This window comes from Ptiloglossa arizonensis, chromosome 7 (genome assembly GCF_051014685.1).
Source record: "Ptiloglossa arizonensis isolate GNS036 chromosome 7, iyPtiAriz1_principal, whole genome shotgun sequence".
Taxonomy (NCBI): domain Eukaryota; kingdom Metazoa; phylum Arthropoda; class Insecta; order Hymenoptera; family Colletidae; genus Ptiloglossa; species Ptiloglossa arizonensis.
Window position 1 is genome coordinate 15,065,074 of NC_135054.1, and position 20,382 is coordinate 15,085,455.

Here is a 20,382-nt window from a genome sequence, read left to right on the forward strand (position 1 = left end):
CAATACACGCTTATTTAGGCAATACAGTTGCCAGTAAAACACACTTCTTGAATACTTAACACTAAATTAACCAACCTGACAAAACGTCCGGTTTCGATTGCTTTTACAAAGAAACTAACTTTAAATTTCATAGGATATTTTCCGAGGATACAATTTTTTCTACTCTACACATATTTGTTCCTTTTCCAATCGGTCAGATTTATCGTTCAATTAGGACGTAGCCTTAATCCACTCTACCGAATAACTCTGCGCGCGAGCAATTCGTTTCTAATCCTTAATCGACAATGTTCGCCCCGTAACCCATCTCCTCGACCTTCGGTTTCCAGCGATACGCACGAAATTCAACTTCCTTGGACAGCATCGCTCCAGTGTCGTAATTCGATCGACTTTCCAGGTGATATTATGCGCTTGGAAGACCTATTTACCGGCAGCGGAACCACCAGCTTGTGGCTGTGTTTACAGTCCAAGGAGATTGTGTGTCCCCTATGTCTACCTCCTCTAAGGAAACGCAAAAGTTTGCACAGTTCGTTCGAGCGAAAGGGTGGGAGGATGGACGTGGGTTCTCGGTCGCTTACAATAGACGCCTAACAATGAGTTTACCGGCGGCAGACGAGAGACAATTTCGAGTAAACTTACAGAACGATGGGATTCGTTATCCCAGTTATGAGCTCCCGCTGCTTCTTACATATATAGGAAAGAGGAGGGAGGGCATTGATCTACAGACCGTAAGAGATGGCAATAGCGTAATGGCTTGATGATTTAAGGACGCAATTAGGTAAAGTGGAGGGTTTTGTGGAAGTTGAACGTTTCCCGGGCAAGTATGCCCGGCCTGTTTTCGCGAAGGCACTAATTATCCCTCTCCCGGGCTAGTTTTTCCATTTTACTGCGCGACAACCGGTCGATTTTTGTAACGAGCTTTTTTCGCTCGCAGCCTGCGAAGATGACAATTGCTGGGTCCCCCTGGTGAATATGCATATTTCACCGCGCGATGCGGCGCTCGACGATGGTACACCGTCCCCGCACCTTGTCCCGGATACACCGTTGCCCTTTATCATTCACCTCCGGAGCAAATTAAAATACGCGCCTGTGTGTTTACCCGAGGAATTAAAATTGTCCAAGGGACGTCCGTTACACCAGGGGCGATAGAAAGATACCGACAGGGACGGACCCGGAAACCGTGAAGTATCAATTTTTGTGAAACTTTGCGCGAATGGAGTCGATTTATAACACGTCGGAAGATCCAAAACTGTCGAACGACAATTTTGATGAAATTTTGCGCGTTTATGGATCCGATCTACAATTTAAAGGTGTGACTGTTTCTTGCAACGAGATTTTTTTACTTGTGTCAAAATAACTCTTAAAGTTTCGAATGATATTTGTACCGTTTCCACTGGTCTGTGAATCGGTTGAAAGAAAATTTTGATCTCGTTGAACTCTATTTTTTTCTGTCAAAAGTAACAATTTTAAGAAATTTTTGTTTTAATTTTAGAGTTAAGTAATCATACGTGCAATTGGTAAGAATGGTGTAAGGTAGTTTCTTCTTTAGAATTGGAAAGATTTAATTAACGAATACTCGTAGAAAATATAAAAATCAAGGTCCGACAGTTCGTGATCTCCACCTGGAAGAGTTTTTTTTTCGAACGATAACATTTCGAGCACGTATAAGCGAAATATTAGTAGCCTCGTTCGGAATAGTCCCCTGATGATCGTTTTCAGTTACTATAACGTTTTCACCACTTCTAAGAACATCGCTGGAAGTCTGGCGAGAGGCTGTTGAGCATCTTTGTCACGTCCGCTTTAATTGTGTCAACGTCATCAAATCTTCTTCCTTTTAGCTTCATTTTGATTCCGAGGAATAGAAAAAAGTCACGGGGGACAAGCTCTGGGGAATAGGGAAGATGAGAAACTTTTTTCCCGAGAAGAAATTAGTAAATTGAAAGGGCGACATGCCAAGATCATCAGTTAGAATTGCTTAGCACGAACAGAAGATGTTTACCTCGTCAGCCATCTCTTGGATGATTAAACGACGACAGGAAGAATCTTTTCACGACCGTTTTATCATCACGGGCCGTCGGAGGTCGACTTGGATGTGAATCATCTTTAAAGAATTCCTAGCCATCTTTAAATCTGTTAACTCGATCCCTGGCTCGGACAATCATCTTGACAAAACTAGACAAAACTTAACGCGTGTTCTCTGTTCTCCCAACTCGATCTATTGTAGGCACGATTCACACTGTAAACATGTCCGAACTTGAACCCTGGCCAGAATTTTAAACAGTGATACCCATCTACCATTACCTGCTATAGACAACAGCTACGCGTCCAAGCTAGCTTTGAAAAGGGAGTAAAACTGTAAATATTCTTTTATCAAACCTAGTGTGCAAGCAACACTGCTTAAAAGTTCTAGAATTTGCAGGTGATACACTGATAAAGTTTCTGAACAGTGTCATTTGTAAGCACCCAGGTTACGAAAGTCTTAAAAATCTCAGTTAGAAATCAAATTGTCAGTGAACGTGTTTCTCGTGCAAGAGGACTCTCTGTTGCTTTGTTAAATTTTAGCAACGTATGCTACGTTAATTAGGTGTGGTTAGGTATCTAAGTAGGTATTCCGGACTGTATTACTTTAGGATAAAAAATAACAAGGAAGATGGCCGAAGATCAAAGACGTTAAATCTTGAAAAAAAGACTTCTCTTAAAAGTGGCGAAAGGGTACCAATTATCGTTCCATCGATTTTAACTACTACCTATTAATTATACTAAGAGAGTGATTAGTAAATTATTATAGAGAGCTACCATTAGCAGTAATATTCTACTGGCGGTTATAAAAAGAGTTTCATTAGCCTGAATGAAGATTCAAAGTGACGACTCTAAAGCGAAGCAGTATGGACACGACTTGAATGCTATGATGAGAGATTAGTCGTAAAGTATCCATTCGGTAGAGCTAATGGGCTTGTGCCTTTTTGATGCGAGACGATTCAGACGATTTGATGGCTGAGCATGATAGTAGTTGCTAGATCTTACAATCTCATCTCCGATCGTGACCATCTTTATGACGAATGAATTCATTAGCCACAAACCTGACAGCATTGCGAATGTATCTTCAAATTGTGGACTCAATTACTGTGCCCAAATATTCCTCTATATTTACATCTGTAGAATACACAAAATCGATCTATTTTCAAATTTCGATACGAACTTTTATCGAGAAATTCATACAGGTTCTTTAATTTCTCTATTTTTAAATCTATACATTTTTTAACTGTCACGTAACAATTGTGGATTCAATCGCTGTGTCTCGATATTCTCCTATATCTTCACAAGAGTATCTTTAAACGGAATCGATTTCCTTTCAAGTTTCAATTCGGAATGATTTTCCAAGAAATCGGTAGACTGTACTTAATCGTCAATTCGGGATCTATAAATTTCCTAACCGGTACAGAACAGCGTGAAGCTGTTCCGATAGCCTGAATCGTGATTGTGTCTGCACACGATCCTCGGTTCGCTTCTATCTCGCGAAGGGATACGATGGCGGGAATGAAACAGGTACCGAGGACGAGCTGAAACTGAGCAGCGAAAAAGGTGAAAAAAAAAATCTTGGAAGGGGAAATAATGAGAGAGAAGGAAACAAGGCGTGAGGAGGGAGAGAAGTTGAAATAAGGCCGAATGGAGAAAGAGAGGGTCGTTTGAAGCGGTTTTTTCCGGGTGTACGTAGGTACAGAGCAACACGTCGCTCGTTGTGTGCTGGGAATACCGACCCTTACACGATTAATCACTGCCACGTAGCCCTGCTCCCCACGCAGAAAGAAACGAGAAAAGCTTGCGGGAAGAGAGAAGGAGCGAAAGTAAGGGATGAGGCGGGGGGAGGAGCGGGGTGGACTGTATATATTTCGACACGTATACCACTGACACTTTGGACAGGAGATGCTTTATTGCCAAGCGAGTGCGGTTCAGTCGCATTTTCCTACTGGACTAGCCGGATAAAGCGCGAACGTTTACCGGTCTGCTAAGAAACACGCTGGAAAAAGACGCGAAACGATCGAGGAAAGCGGAATTTCTGAAATATTTTCGATATCGGGCATAGTAGATTTTCATACGAAGAAAAATCGAATTGATAAAATTGTTTCTTTTTTTTTCTTTAGGAAGAAAAACAGAATTGGTGAAATAGTGAATAGAAATTTTTACGAGCGACGTGTGATGTGACAAAATTAATTATCCGATTGGATAAGGATATTTTTGGATAAGTTTCATTCGTAGTGTGTTGTTCTATAAAATCGAGGTTTTTTTAAGAAAATAGGTACAATTTTTACTGGTGTTTGAATTGAGAAGAGCGTAAGGAAAAATTATATTATTATGGTCGGTATTTTGTAAATCTGAAACAAGAATAACGTACAGTCGGCTCGTGCAATGAACGAAAATAAAGATATTCAACTTTAAAAATTCAGCCAACTGAAAGCCCGCGTTGATTACTTTCAATGAGGCGTAGTACTGTGTAGTGTAGTGGTAAGAATAATTGCTTCCTATGACAGCCATGAGTTTTATGCACGGGGCTCTCCGACTCGTCAGATTTACTTCAATTAAAACTTGCTTTATTTAAATATCATTCACTCGAGAATTATCGCTATTTGTCGTTATCAGAGAGAATGTAGGAAGTCATCGGTAGGTTTAAAGGAATAAGAACAATTTTTTGAAAAGGAATATTTATAATATTAATATTAATTCATACTTTGTTTTAACACTTAAATCAATTTGCATCTTTTATTAATTTTTTTAATATATTCTTACAGAGATATTACTAAAGTAGTTCTAACGGAATTCTTGTGTTCGCAGATTTATCTATACTGTTGTATTTTATTATAAAAATTATACCTCGCATTTAGGATTTCAAGAAATTTAAGAAAGTTAATCCGTATTATAAATTCATAAAAGTATAAATATCTTCTCCAGCGCGCTTCATAGGAATTGTTAGATTTTTTATCTCTAATTAAAAGCAAATCTCATTCACAAAAGGAAACTTTCCAGACCAAGTTTTAATAGCGGATCATTAGGAATCCTTTGTTATTTCTTCGAATATATTTGCAGATAATGAGTAAATTTTTATAAAGAAATCGCGAACTTGTTAGAGTACTCCAATGGAACATCTTTTAGTGATATTTTTTAACTCGATGCAACAAGTTAACACCGGAAGATTCGTATTGTACATTTTCCGACGTGCACAAGCTTTACAAACGTTACCGTATTTACTGATTTAAACGAGCTTCACAAATTTTACAAAAAATTTTTAAAAAACGTGTTCGACTCGTTGCACGTAACCACGCAATGGAAATAAACAAAATTTCTATCTAGAAAAAAAAACTTCGAACTTTTTATCCGTTGAATGAAAATTAGACTTCGAAGTACAAAATAAAATATTTCACGACAAACAAATACAAACGTTTAACGTGTATAAATACCAACAGAACATTCGTTTATTTTCCTACTACAAATATTTAACTCGTATAAATATCAATAGAACGACCTTATATTTCCCTGTAAAAAATACAAGGCAACAGTCGAACCTTCCGAAGTAATACCCCGTGAAAAGTACCGTTACTTACCTCGTTAAACTCACCTGAGAGCCTGTAACAAGATCTGATGCTGCAAAAAAAAAAGAAATAAATTCATTCCCATCCGAGAAAAGAACCTTAAACACATTAACGTTCGAGGAATCATTCAATGCCACGATCACGATTTTCTTTCGAGTCGTGTCATTTTCGTATCTTGAGCAGATTAAGGTCCCTATTCTCCGATGGTCCTGACAATCAGGATTCTGCAGCGCTTACAAATTTTCTTTCATTCTTCTGTCGTTGCTCTCGAAAAATGTCGACGACGGTGTGCGCTGCGTGAAATTCTTGTCGTTAAAGGAAGGAAATGAAGTCTCCTCTTTGACGTAGCGTAACGATGAGAAACAAGACAGGCTTTAAAAGCTTGCCGAAACAATTTTCGGGATGAGGCGAACGACGATAAATCGTAAGCACGGTACGGAGGAACACCGTAGAAAGAAAACAGTCTCCCGAGCATTTGTTATTCCAGCATCGTGCGCCCGGTATATCTATAAAACTGCGTACATCGAGGGAGAATGCCACTTTGAAAACTGTTGTCGCATTTTCCATGGCTCCTGACGTTAGAAAGTAATTCGTGTCCGTTGAACGCACGTTCGATACCACCTCTGTCAGGTTTTCAAGCAGCAGCAGCAGCACCAGCAACAGCGGGAGCAATTTTCATTTTTGCATTGTACACGTGACAATGACACAACGACACCGTGGAAAAAAGAAATCGTGTATCGTGACACACGCGCCTGAATCCTATCCTTTTTCTTTAAGCAAGCTTTAACCTTATTTATTTTTCTCTTCCTTAGACAGTGTACAGAACATTACGTATATTTTTCTTCCCGTAGTGTACACAAGCATTATATTTATTCTCTTCTTTATGGTGTACACAAAATAAAATTTCCAGAAGTGCATACGTATGTATCTTGCCTTTGTGCTACAATTGCAACGTTTCTTCTTTTCCAAGCTGCTCCGTGTTTGGGTTTCTTTACACGGTTTGTATGCTTTTGTCCGAGACGATAGAGAATTATTGTTATCAATGATTGTATGTTAAACGATGGAAGTGGTGATTTTATGAAACGATATAGTTTCGTTAATAGGAGCCAACGATGTCTTGGGTATTTTTTGAACTGATAATGTTATATCTATTTACTAGTAGTTTGTGAGTTCTATTTTCGTACAGTTTGTATTTTTATCTTACGCGACAAAAAAATTGTTCATTGTACAGTTCTGTGGAATTTTTTAATTCATGATGAAAAATAGGATTTTTTTATCAGAAGTTGTGCATACGATGCTCGTGCAAAAATAATTGTTTCGTTTTTTGTGTTTTAAAAAAGATTATACAGGACCTTTTTGCTGCCTTACGTAATATAAAAAAATTTGCCAGTACGTAAATAGTATCAACAATATTACTCGTACCACAAAAGGTGTTTCAAAGGACAGAAAGGTATCCAAAGGAAACAATGGAGGAAAAGCCAGTGCTGGTGAGGCAATTAATTTCGTTTTAGTACACCTCTTTTTTTAATATACGAGCCTTACCGATGTAATCTAATAACAGTGGCTACCGATAACGAAGCGTTAGGAGAAAATGTATCCGTGTAGATGTGCGGGTAAAATTTGCTCTGAAATGTTTTCACTTGTGTTGATAGCTTCGGTGAGCTAAAATATACGAATTGCGGTGAAATTCTTTTGTAATAAACATTCGTAAATATTAACTACCCTGTTATTATAACTTTCGTTGGAAGCTTGCGGTTTAAAAAAGAGGGAGTTTGCAGTGAACCGAGTAGTTAGAATTCGGAGTTAACATCGAGATACATTTTAACGACACTATCTGTGCTACAGAAGGAGTACTATAGCGAAAAACAACGAGTATACGTGCACATTCGTGTAATCCTATTCTCAATAATATCCAGCAACCAAACATTGTACACCATTGTCCTTTCATAATAAGCGTACTTGTATAAACAAAAAGATCATTGGAAACCGCTAGCAAAGACGCGCAGTGAGAAACGTAATTAAATTGCAGTGTACTCCGGCTGAGTTTTTTATAATCATTTCCAATAGGCAGGATGCAAAATGTGTGCGAACATCGTAATACGGCTGATCACAGATATGTTTGGATTCGTGTTTATATATTGAAAGTGTTTATTTGCATATATCGACAGAGTGCATATCGAGGAATTGCAATTGATTGCGCGAAGGACCATAATAAAACAAATGAAACAAATTACAAGTGAATGTAAAATTACTTAAAAATCGTTACAGTAGAAAAATAGAAGTATTGTATAAACTGTTAACCAAATTTACTGTCCGAAACTGTACAGGGTGATTCTTGATACAAAACAGTATACTGCAATTGCATCGATGCATTTGAGGAAAGGAGAGGTGTCCTAAAAAAATTACACCCAATAAATAATTCAATATTTTCCTTTATTAATTTTCTTCATTTTTATTTACAATCACTTTGCACAATAATTCAACGCAAACATTGCGAAACAAATACGCAGACAATTTGATTACATCAAAATGAACGAATATCGTTAAAAAAATCACTCTTTAAATAAAGTTCGGAATCCATGCGCGAGAAGAAATATAATTTTGCGCAATTAATTGCAAAATACACGTGAAGTAAACGCAATAATCGATTCTCTCGAAAGCGTGGTCTCGCACGAAAAATTCCAGTTCATTTGTACGTTCCTCGTTTAGGGACACCCCGTATGCGGGTTCTCCTTACCGTAGACCAAAAACGAGAGTGGAGAATGCAAAGAGAGAGGGAGGAACGACGGAATGAGAGAAATTGGACAGCTGCTGAAGTGCGTAACGGTGCGTCGTTCAATATTTCTGGCGAGACGATCTTCCGTGGCTTTTTACGTATCCTCCACTTTTTGCCCAAGTCCATTCCTGAGTCTCGATATCCCTCGATGGGTCACGTCGCTCGTGGGCGGGCGCATAAGTTACGTTTTAAAACGCGTAGGGTAGGTAACGTATACATTTCCCTACAGCCTCGTTGGCCAGCGACAGACGCAAATTTCCGTGCGGGTCTCTCCTACGAAATGCACGGTGAAATGTAGTACAACAGCATACATTCGTAATAACGCGCGTAAAATAGAAATAAGTGGTGTGTGATAATTCGGGCGACTTTGTTCACCAACATTGCGAAAGTGATGCCGGTGGCCTGTTTTCTCGTGCACAGAAGAAACTCTGTTTTCCTTCTTTCGATCCGACTAGTCCAGTTAGTGGTAAGGGTCGCGTTGCAACAATGCACTTTGTAATTATAGTTCCAACAATGGTTTTCATAAAAATTAACACAACTGTACAATTCGCGGTAGAGTAAATCGTGTTACGACTATGTCCGAACGATACTATTATAGCTGGGACAGTGGTGGATGGGTCAAATTTGACCCACCGTAGAAAAGCTTCAAGCCAGATACTTATACTCGCGTAATTATACTTCTGAATGATTCGAATGATTGCAAAAATCTCGATCCGAGGGAAGGAGGTAGTGGATGTTCGATAAAAGAAACAAATTTCTAAAAAATCCCAAGTTATTTCGCAAAATAATAAATCGAGACGGGTCGAATAAAGAGAGCTTTTTATTTCTCGATTCGAGAAGAGAGTACACGTTCCTTAAAATATGTATACTTGTTCGCGCGTGCAGAAGGTACTACGTTTCGATCTTCGAATTCTGTTGCGCTGTATCGAATATCGTCGATTCTTTTCATCGAGCAATCGTACAGTTTCGATCATTTTTGCAGGATGAACTGTCTCCAAAATGCGTTCCTCGATGCAGAAAGCGCACCCGATCGCTTTGCGAAGACAACATCGCGAACGGAGAGGGATCGATCCACGATGTAAACAGATGGCTGACTTGGACGTAAACCGGTCCCAAGGAATGGGTCATAAATGACCCGGCACAGGTCGTCCAAGAGTTATGGCGCGATCTCGCGAATTCCAGCAACACTCGGTTGATACCGGTCTTCCACGAATCGGCGCGAACGAAGGATGGAAAGCTGCTTTATACATTCGAGGCAGAAACGACGATACGGATATACGACGCAGCGGTAACGAATGATGTCTCTGTAATATTTCAGCGAGTTCTCGTTGCCTTTTGCTCCTGCTCCTCGTCCCTCTTTTTCTTCCAGGCACTTCCGGGGTCAAGATTCACGAGACACGAAAAAGAAAGAGGCTAAAAGGAAATAAAGAAAAAAAAAGAAAAAAAAGAAAGGCGACAAAGGCTGGGCGAAAGAACGGGCCAGGAAAAGATAAATTGGGATCACGGACGTGTCCTCGTGAAAGCAATGCCTGCTGACCTGTTCGCGATATTCCTAATGAACGCGTGCGTATTTAGCCAGTGATTTCCGCGTCAAGGGTTCCAGGAAAAGACACTGTGTACGTTTAATCGTCTCGCTGCTCAGTGAACATTGTCTATTAACCTACATGGATTAAACGAAGTTAAACGCTCGCCGTTTTCGCGCGAACGTGTACCGTCGCGATCTTGAGCGATCTTGCCGTGGAACACGGGGTACGAAAACGATGTCGCAAAGACGTCCACTGGATGAAATGTAAAAAATTCGACGCGTGAAATTTCTAGCGCGTTCTACCGTTCTGTAATTCGTCAAATATTTACCGTACTACTTAGAGCGTAACGTTCCGCGAGGACGACAAAAGAGGTCCACAACGTAGTGAAAAATTGCTACACTCGTTTCCTCGAGTAACTCCGAAATTAATCGCTCGTACCGTTATTCAGAACGAAATCAATTTAGAGATGTACATTCCGCGCAAGACGGGGCGCCTGGTCGGTCATTAGCTGGCCAATACGGGGGGAGGCTCGTTCTCTCCGAAAAGATTACCCGCACGACGAGTTAAATCGCCCTTCTCGAAAGAAAAAAAGAACTTCTCGGGAATGGATTTCAATCGTGGCAGACGCGGCGGCCGCGAATATCGCGCACGGTTAGTTTATTCGGCTATAAATTTCACGGGCCGTAAATCGCACATAAACGTAATCGTCGAACAGACGAGATACAGGACCGTGAACCCGTTACTCATCGGGCTCTTAGATTTCCTAACTGTCGCCGGCGACGTCCGTGCACCACCCTCGGCCGTGCGGCCAAGCGGCCGAGCGGCCGCGGGACACGAAATCGTGTTGTCCGAGTGCCTCGGAGCGAGAGGTCAACGTATGTTGTTACGCAGTTCGACACCCTGGCGCCTACGTACAGAGCTAGGAACCGCGAGACGGGACAAGAGCTAGAGCCCAGAGTGCGGGAGATATTGCACAGGGCCACATGCATACGTAGTGTGTTTGCGGTCTACCGCGCGTAGCGTTCGACGGTTTGGCCAACAGGATCGCGCAGACACCGGGAAATATATAAGGTCGAGTCGGAGGGAAGAGACCGAAGGCTCCCGACAATGGCTCTAATGCGACTGAATGATGATACGTAACAAACCTTATTCAACAAAAAGTTTCAGTCGGCAAATTGAATCTAGAGGGCTTGGACTCTGTTTCTCTCCCACCCTCTCGTTCTCGCGTTGCGTCTCACCCCGAAAGGAGGTGTGGAATAAGATCGCGGCGCGGTTCGCGTTGATCGTGTGCGTGCACCGGTGGGGGCGAGCGGTCGAGGAACGGGCGAGAGAGCGAGACACCGCGAGGTCGGAGCGAGAACCCGCGATCTTTTGGATGGTCGGGCGAAGACCGACGTGGTGGGGATGAAAGGGCGGTCTGCGCACGCGCGGCTCGCGGCGGAACAGCTTCGCGCGGCGACGCTCAGTCTCGTCTGTCGCAATCCAGTGCAGATATACGCGCAATTATCCTGTCAACAGTGCTTAAAATCTCTTCTGGTGCTCGTGGCCGTTGGTCCGGCGCGCGGTGATCGATAACGTTACGCCGACCGATACGGCATCGATCGCGCTTTTCCGTTCGCGTGTTACGCGTCCTTCCGGGTTAAGAAATCGCGTGATTGCCGGTGACCACGTGAAAGAAAAATTAAACCGTACCCCCTGTCTCGCGGTTCACGGTAATTCGAATCGCCGCTGTCGCCACTGTCTGTGACCCCCGGCTCGGTTAGTCCGCGATCAGTCGGTATCGTGACCTGTTTGGGGATAGGAGAGTTTGACGTTTCGGTTCGGTCGCGGACCAACGTGTTCGGCGGTGACATTGTCGTACGACGGACGGGATGGTGTTGATCGGTCGCGCGTTCACGATGCCCGTTTCGTGAGATCGACGAGATAATCGGTTGGTTGGTTCGCGGTATTCCCACGTCGATGTGTCAACGAAAATCGCTGCGTGGTTCTTGCCGCAATTGACCACGGGACGCGGTTGCAAGTGGTGTGACATTGTGCGAACGAGGGAACCCGGTGACCAAGACAGAGCAGCGACGTTTCCACCGTGTATACGAGATGACTCGCCACCTGTGGCTAAGGGCAGCGTTTACTTTCCTCGCGTTGTCAGGTAAGCTGTCGCGCGTAGACGTCGACCGCGCGGGGTTCTGCAGGATTGACTTCTCGCGGTACGGGTTACGGGTACGGGCAGACCAACGGGATGCTGCGTGGGCTCTCTCGGGGACTACGGTGTGCGTTGACGCGTGGGACGCGGGTAATCGCGAGTAATATGGCAAAATGACAGGATCACCCCCCTCCGCACCCTCTCGTCGCCGCTCGGGGTCTACTCTTCGGGCTCACCGGATGAAATATCGTCACGAACGCGCGTTCGTGTCGTTTTCTCGGACCTTTTTCTTCTCTTTTTTTTTTTTTCATCTCGTTCCCGGTTGTCCGGCACCTCGCCAACTAGTCGTGGCGCTTCTTTTCCTACGCGGAGTCGGTCAGTCGGTGGTCCGAAAAAAAAATCGCGCAGCGACGTGTAACACCGAGCGGAACACCGGATGAGAGGGTATCGGGGAGGAAGAGAGGATCGGTGGGAGGGAGGGAGGGAAGGAGTGAATAAAGTGGCGGAAAAGCGTGTCCCGTTGCCGAGCTCTCTCTCCCTCTGTTTGCTCGCGCTGTCGCGCGAATCCTTCTTTCATCGTTACGCCTCAAGCGTGAAACGGAGACAAAGGAACGCGCGAAGCTCGCGAGGCTCGACCGAGCAAAGAAATATTCTCCTCCGCAAACCGAGAGTGCAAAAGAGTTACGGTGAAGAACAATGTTGAAAAGCAGCGGCTTTGTACATTTGTTGTCGCCGCGATCGAATCGCTGTTACCGTCGCGCGTGGCAACGAAAAACCACCGTGTACCACCGATCGACGAAATATTAGATCGCCACGACGGAGTCCCGAAAAAATTCCAACGACGTGTTCGATTCGACCGCGAGTGAATCTTTAGTTTCGGCCGCGAGACCACGACCGAGTGTTTCTTTTTTTTTGGGTATAGTGCGTTCCTGGGGTCTCTTCCGACCCATCGCATCCTCGCACATTATTCTCGATCGTCTCGTTCTATCACGAAGTCGACAAGTTCCTGTGACATTGCCGGTCGAAACACCTTGTGGACAGTCGAACAGGAAGAACGCGTCATGGTTAAATATACGCCTACCTAGGTACTGGTCGTAAATTAATCCCGTCTGTCGAAGCGTTTCGCGATACAATTCCAAGCTCCGGGGTCGACAACCTCGAAATTCCAACGACCGAGTGTATTTAGGTACGGTGCGGGTTCCTCGGGTCTCTTTTAACCCGATTTCTTTTTTATACATTATTCTCGATTCCTTTACACGATCGTACAGCCGAACGGAGGAACGTGTTACGATCAAACGACACGTTGTATAATACGTCTGCCCGGAGTACAAGTCGTAAATTAATCCGGACAGTTTAAGCGTTCCGCGATACGATTCCAATCACCGGAGGTGATAAACTCGAAATTCGGATACGTTCGATTCGATCGCGAGTGAGTCTCGAGTTTCAAGCACCGGAGTGTGTCCAAGTATGTTTTGGTGTAGCGCGATTATCCTTGGTGCGTCCTCGATTCTCGCGATATATACATTTTCTTAATCCCCTCGTTGTATCGCAAAGTTGACAAGTTCTGTGTCGGGACATTGTCGACCCAAGGACCTTGTGTACAGTCAAACAGAAGGCAGTGTAAATACCTGGGTACGAACCGCAAATTAATCCCGACTCTCGAAGCGTTTCGCGATACAATTCCAAACACCAGAGGTGACACACCCGAAATTCGGACGATACGTTTGCTTAGATCGGGAGTGAATCTTGAGTTCAAAGCACGTGAGCGTGACCAAGTGTATTTGGGTGAAATCTAATTGTCCTCGCGTTCTCTCTCGACGTATTATTTTTCTCAAACTTTTTATCCTATCGTAAGATCGAGAAGACCGAGTGCATTTAGGTATAGCGTAATTGTCTTTGATACGATCTTTGAATCTCTTCGAACCCATTGAGTCCTCGCGAAATAATTATAATCGATACATTGTTCTCCCACCGATGTATTCTTCTCAATTAATTCGTTCCATCATAAAATCGAGAAGACCAAGTGTGTTTAAATACGATGCGATGTCCTTGGTGCGATCTTGGGGTCTCGTTCGACCCGTCACCTCCTCCCGATATATTATTTTCCTCGATCCTCGTGTACGATCGAACGGAAAACCGCGTTAAGATCGAATACACCCAATGCACCTAGCTCGATACGAACCATTTCGCGATACAATTCCACCCAGCGGGTGGTTAATGAACCCGAAATTGGACAAAGGAAATTCTTTGCCCATTTCTCGGGGTTTGGTAGTAATCAGGGATTCTTCGGGGATGCAAATCGATTTAATTTCTCGCCGGGAGGATCGCGCGTAACCGTGCCCTTTGTCATGGTCCCCGATATCGAGCCAGGCAGCATCGCGACGAGCGAAATATCTCGTCGACTAGACGGATTCTAACGAGTTTCTCGGTAATTAAGAAGGCTATCGCGTCGCGCTTAGGCGATCTCCCGCGACGTTCGACGAGAACGATCTACTCCTGAGGCGGCTTTGTCAGGTTCGACCCGTTTGACTTTGGATGGAAATTTAAATCGTCCGGGTAGACTATCCCCGTCCCCGTTCCTCGTCGTTGCGGGTTCCTCTTTTCCTGTGTCCCCGATCCACCACCACCACCGACACCCACCCCTCAACCTTGGCTTGATTACGCTCGCGAAACTCCATTGTCGCTCCTGTGCAAACTCATTTGATTCCGGGGGCTGCTTTTTCGACGATTCCCAGCGTGTGTCTCTTGTTGGAAGCCCGGAGTTGGCGCTTGGACCAGCGAAAGCCGACGAGCTTTTCACGGTACGGATACTCCAAGCCGTGGAGATCCTCGCGCTCAGGCCGTACATTGTTAAGACCGGATACTTGACTAAGCTACGGAGAGTCACTTTTGACTACCTCGGTCGAGTGTAATCTCCGCGGTTGACTTGTGCACGGAGCGAGAGCAACGATTTACGACGCATTAACGAGTCTTAGGTTTCCCTCCCTGGCAAACTTTACGGACCGACTTAACCGAGCCGTACGCGCGATCCACACTGAGAACTCTTTATTGCGGACGCTGCTCGAAACTTCGCGCTACCGGAAGCGACACTCTTGTCGCGATCGATAATAATCGTGAACATCGTATCGGGTGCGGAGGTCCACGGTGGTTCGATACCGCGAGCAGAAACTGTCATTCTTATCGGTACGGTCACGGTGTATATTGTCTCGGTACGTCCACGTGTTGTCAAACTTATCGGACTGGACGAGACAGCTCACCTGCTTCACGATTTGTATTACGAATAACTTCGTTGCAGTTGAAGACGATTCTCTGACATTTTTTTTGCTCCTGAATCTTCTCGAGTGGGTTTCATTTTTAGATAGTAAGAACAACGTGGACGACAAATATTGAGTATTGTTCTATCAACGTATCGACTATTGTGCAGTACATTTTCAATCTATTGTATTTACATTCTAATTTGAAATATACATTGAATCGAATAAGAATTTACATTGAAGGGGGAACATTACTTGTAATTTGTAGGAAGTTGCGAATAATAAGTTGATTCGTTTATTCAAAGTGTCAGTAACATTAAAAACGCAATCCTGTAGAGGCTGAGCGAGTCACGATGAATTCTAATATTAATAACAATCAACCTCGTTACACTAAACGGAGTAACGCGTTTGTCACAATGAAACTTAATTTTAATTAATAACGAGATAGCCGCGGCGTTTAGCAGGGATTCTCTTCACTCGCCTCGAGAGCGAAAATTGAGAATCGTTCTTCTTATCAGTCTAGACCCGGTGACTCCATTGTCCTGATAATTTACAGGCTCCTTTTTGATACGAGTACCTTGACTCTAATTAGAGGTAACCGCGTCTTCGCCGGCTGGCAAGCGTCGCGCCGCGTGTTTTTCTTCGACAAGCATTGTTTACGCATAATTTGTCGAGTTCCTTTGATGTTCGTCATTCATTCTCCGCTATTGTTCCCGGCGAGCATATTTCTGAAGCTTGTAAGCGAGTAATGACCGGTCGTTTTTCATTCTCGTGAGTATAAAGCCGTATAAAGAGGCAATAAGTCCGTGCTCCGCGCGTCGTTAATAATCCGTCTATTTTTCTAGCGGTAAAACATTTTCAGAATGCTATTAATTTTTTCTCAAACGCGTACCGCCATCAACGTCCGCGCGGGATAAAAGTATGCACGGTAACTCGACTTGGTTCGCGTCACGAGTTGAAAAGAACGTTTCGTCGGGAAGATCGGAAATAGTTTGTTCGTTGAATGTCATCGAATCTCCTTCTTTTTTTAATTTCCTCGAAGAACGTTGAAATTACTCCGTCAACTGGCTTTGCCGTTTATTTATTTTCCGCGCAACTCGTTTCGACGATTGTACTCGTTTCTCGGGTACTCGTTTCTAGTTTAATCTTCGAAGCTCTACGAACGTACATTTACGTCGTACTTCAGTCGACTTGTTATAAGATGGTCGAATTTTGCGTGGAAACGGTACTGTCGTTGATTTACGCTTGGTCTGGATATCGTTACTATTCCGTTTGTTGAAATTTTTCTCAGTTTTATGAACATTGTAAGTCAGAGCCAGGAAAACCCATTGCTCAAAGAATAAGGGGAAAATGTTTGTCTTTGTTCCGTTGTAAAATAGTTGGGGGTATAATTCACGATGTGGGATAGAATAGATTAATAAGAATTGTAAATAACCCGTTACTCGAATTTCACTCGACAAACTTCCTCTTTAAGGAGACATTTTGTCGAGGCTATTTGTTTCAGGTGATAGGTACTTCGTCTTCTCCTTACCTGATAAAGCAGCTTAGATAGCGAAACAGAATCGATACAATGAGTTCTTCGATGAAAACGATAACGGAACTGTCGGTTGAAATTTTCGGAAACATGATCAAATACATTATTCAAATTCACGTCGACGATAGAAACGAATATCTTAGTGGAGAAAGAATCCAAAATTATCGTAAATTACGAATTAATAAACGGAAATAGTACTCGATTCGTTTCTTTCACTCGAGTCTACCGATTAACAATATCAATCGAGATGATCGGTTTAAAGAAAATAACAATTATATAAACCCTTTGATCTCTGTAGACAGTTTTCTAAGATCGTTTACTTTATTTAATTCCTACACACTGTATCTTGCAAGAAACAACCTACTCGTCGAATTTCCTTTCCTTTCTTTTATTAAAGCCTCGATCTCAGAAACGATGACTTTAGGTTCGTAAAATGCTCGTTCCTAAAACCTGTTACAAATCCGATACATTTTTTACAACGCTGGAACAGGTTACCCCAATCGTAAAAGACTCCCAGGGTGTGCAAACAAGGCACCGAACGCGCGTGTCGTTAAAAAATAAATTCTGAAATTAATTCAGCCCTGTGATTTTTCCCAACGGTTAATTCGGGCGGTGAAAACGAACCGTTCTCGTACATCTTCGGAAAAATGGGAAACCCGAAACATCGCGTCGAGTCGAATAATTTGCACACCTCCGCGGAAGCAGGTAATCGGCGAACGACGGTGGGAGATAACGAAAGGTATAAAATAAAGCTGGCTCGTAACCGCGGCACTCTAACGAGCGAAAATTAGGGAACACTCGTGGAAACGAATCATCCCTACCCCTCTGCTCCGCCTCCTCGTGGTATCGACGGCATGAACGGACGGTGTAGTTCCGCGAGCGGTATCGCGGGCTGTCAATCTTCGATCGTAAAAGTACAAGTTATCTCGTTAAATCCACGGTACTAGAGAGAATATTCACGTCCAATAACCAGAAAACCACCCTCCTCCCCAACCGCCCCTTGAATCCACCCGTTTTTGAAGTTCCAACGAAGCGCGAAGGGAGAAGGTTCCAGCTTCCGTTGAAGATTAAGGGCAGCCTTTTGCAAGGGGGTAAACGTTCGCTATAGCCTGGCAACCGAACGAGTTGAAACGAATGCCTCTCCTCGTGTGTACGAGCATTCGAAAGGATAGAAGCAGAACCGGGGGAGCAGCGGGGAGGGCTTCGTGAGGACGAAGAAAGCAAAGGTAAAGCTGAAAGAGGAGGCAAGCCGGAGGTGGAGGAACTCCGCCAGTGTCTTTCGAGTAGACGGCGTGACTGTCGACCGGAACCCCGGGGGGCTGTAATTTCATCTCGCATTAGCCAGGGAAAGTCCCCGCGGGATACGATGAATGCGTCTCACGGTTCGCGGACTTCTCTCCGGGGCAAGGGAAGAGAGAGAGAGGGGGGCCGAGAGGGGAAAAAAAGAGACGGGGAGAGAGAGAGAGAGAGAGAGAGAGAGAAAAGAAAAAACAGGCTCGGCTTTGAATGAACTCGCGGCTTTCTCGGATTTCCATTGCGGCGTAAATGCGCGTCTCCGACGAGAAGATACGACGAAAAGAAGCCACTGTACGTTGGTACGCCTTACGCGCCTCCAACGCGGGCTTTTGTCAATTTTCGTCGTTATTCCCGCGAGAGAGTGGAGGAACGCGAAGGATACGTTCACGGCAGAGAGACGGCGCGCGGTGGGGGAAACTGAAGTCCCGGCAGTGGGGAGGACTCTGGAGTCACGGCGGTGGTGGGGGGAAAAGAAAGATCAACGCGGAATCGTGCAGCAACGAGTCTTCGGAGACTCGTGCCAGGTAAACGTCTCCGATCCGCGATCAGACAACTCGATCGAATCTTTCCACGGGCATCGGGCGATTCGAGCCTCGTTGCAGCTGCAATTAGATCGCGGGGAGGAATTCTAGCTGTGAATTACGACGCGTCCTACTTAGAACGTACCCGCGACCATAATTGTTCGGTTAACGGGGGAACGAATGGAATCTTTTTCAAGGGCGTAATTTCGCCGTAAATCAGCGGGATTTGTTGCGAGCCGGAGATATTCGTATTTGGTAGGCGAGAAAATAATTGTTGCCGAGCCTCGTTGCGGTCGGTGTAGATAGCGAATGCATTTTCCCAGGGATTTTTGGATTTTCGAGATTCGGTTACTCGAGAATGTTTTTTTTTGTTTGTTCTATTTTTTTTTTTTTTGGTTTTGATTTTTATCGGGATTCGGGAACAATTACGTTCCACGGAGGAAATTTTCTAAATAAAGTGATGTTTCTTTGGTTGAAATTATGTGGCGATGTCTTCACGTAATACACGAATGACGTTGTTGTTGCAAAATGATTGATTGAGCGTACAACTTGAACGTTAAAATGGAAAGAATGTAGAGTCGCAATAGTTCAGAGATGAAATTTTTAAACACGATTTTATCCAATACTCTGATTCGTTGCTTGCCTCTTTTTGAAAATATGTTTACAAAATCACAGTCGCGTCGAGTTGTTACACGTTTGTTTGCAATCGTTAAGAAATGTTCGTGAAAGTCTTTCTTTTGATGTACGTTTCCGAAAGTGGCCACCAAGGTGCAAGAAACTGTTCACGGCTGTTTCGAATGAAAATGCGCGCGGAAAGCGCGGAGGGCGCGATGCGAGTGGATGCAAGAGGGCCGTAAAGAGAAGACTCTGAAAACGAAGTAAAAGGGAGATTGGCGCGTAATTTTAGAAACGTCCGTAAATGTAAGGAGACGCCATACGCCGAGGGTGAAGATGGTTTAATAATATACACGAATGTCCAACTGGCGCGAATGCGATAATAAACGATTTGACGTGAACGAGCGCGCGCTTTAATACGATATGACATTCCTAACCAACGGGTGAGAAGTTATTATCGTTAGAATTTCTAACAGGAAATTGTACGAGGGGTTTATCTCGGCCTGATTTCGTGATCATCCATTCATCCACATTTTCATCTATATAACTAATCACGTAACTCGCAATAATGGAGAAAGAAATCTTACGATGCAACGAGGACTCCAATGTTATTAATGCAAATGCAACGATACGATTGATAATAATTACTAAATAGTTCGAAGGAAAGATTATTTCAAGGTCTTCGAGGTATACTTCTATTTATCCGTTAATTGTATTGTATCATCGGTATCGTATTGTGCAATTTTTTTTCGTTATAAATAATTTCGAACGACCTGAAAAATAGGCCGAAAGTGATTTAAATATCACTGTGTTACTCGTCGATGAATAAGAGGAAAAATTGTTTCTAGCCTTAAATGGTAGGAAAAGTATTGCAACAGTCTGTTGGTGTAAAACGTTTCTTCGTGTCTATTTAGCATTATAATTCCAAGTCTCGTTCGCAGTATGATTCGTGAAATTTGAGCGAGCGATTATAGCAAGAGACTTATTCTCTCGACTTAAACCGCAGTTGGATTTCTTTCTGAAGGGTCGCCTAAAGCAGCTTTGCTCAAAATGCGGTCTGCAGGCTATTGGTGGTTCGCGCAAATACTTGGTGAGCCATAGAACTTCTAAAAAATGTACGCCATAATCTACAGTTTTT

General features: G+C 43.6%; 1 protein-coding gene across 3 annotated transcripts in view; it reads left to right on the forward strand.

The window, feature by feature from the left end:
* Positions 1-20,382, forward strand: part of LOC143149276 (uncharacterized) — a 443,848-nt gene that overhangs the window by 242,183 nt on the left and 181,283 nt on the right. For 2 of the 3 annotated variants that reach the window (XM_076316494.1, XM_076316495.1), the window contains one exon: positions 9,341-12,030. In XM_076316494.1, the coding sequence (XP_076172609.1) occupies positions 11,979-12,030 (52 nt within the window). In that variant the 5' untranslated portion in view covers positions 9,341-11,978. The remainder of the gene's footprint in view (positions 1-9,340; positions 12,031-20,382) is intronic. The other variant, XM_076316493.1, reaches the window with a different exon arrangement.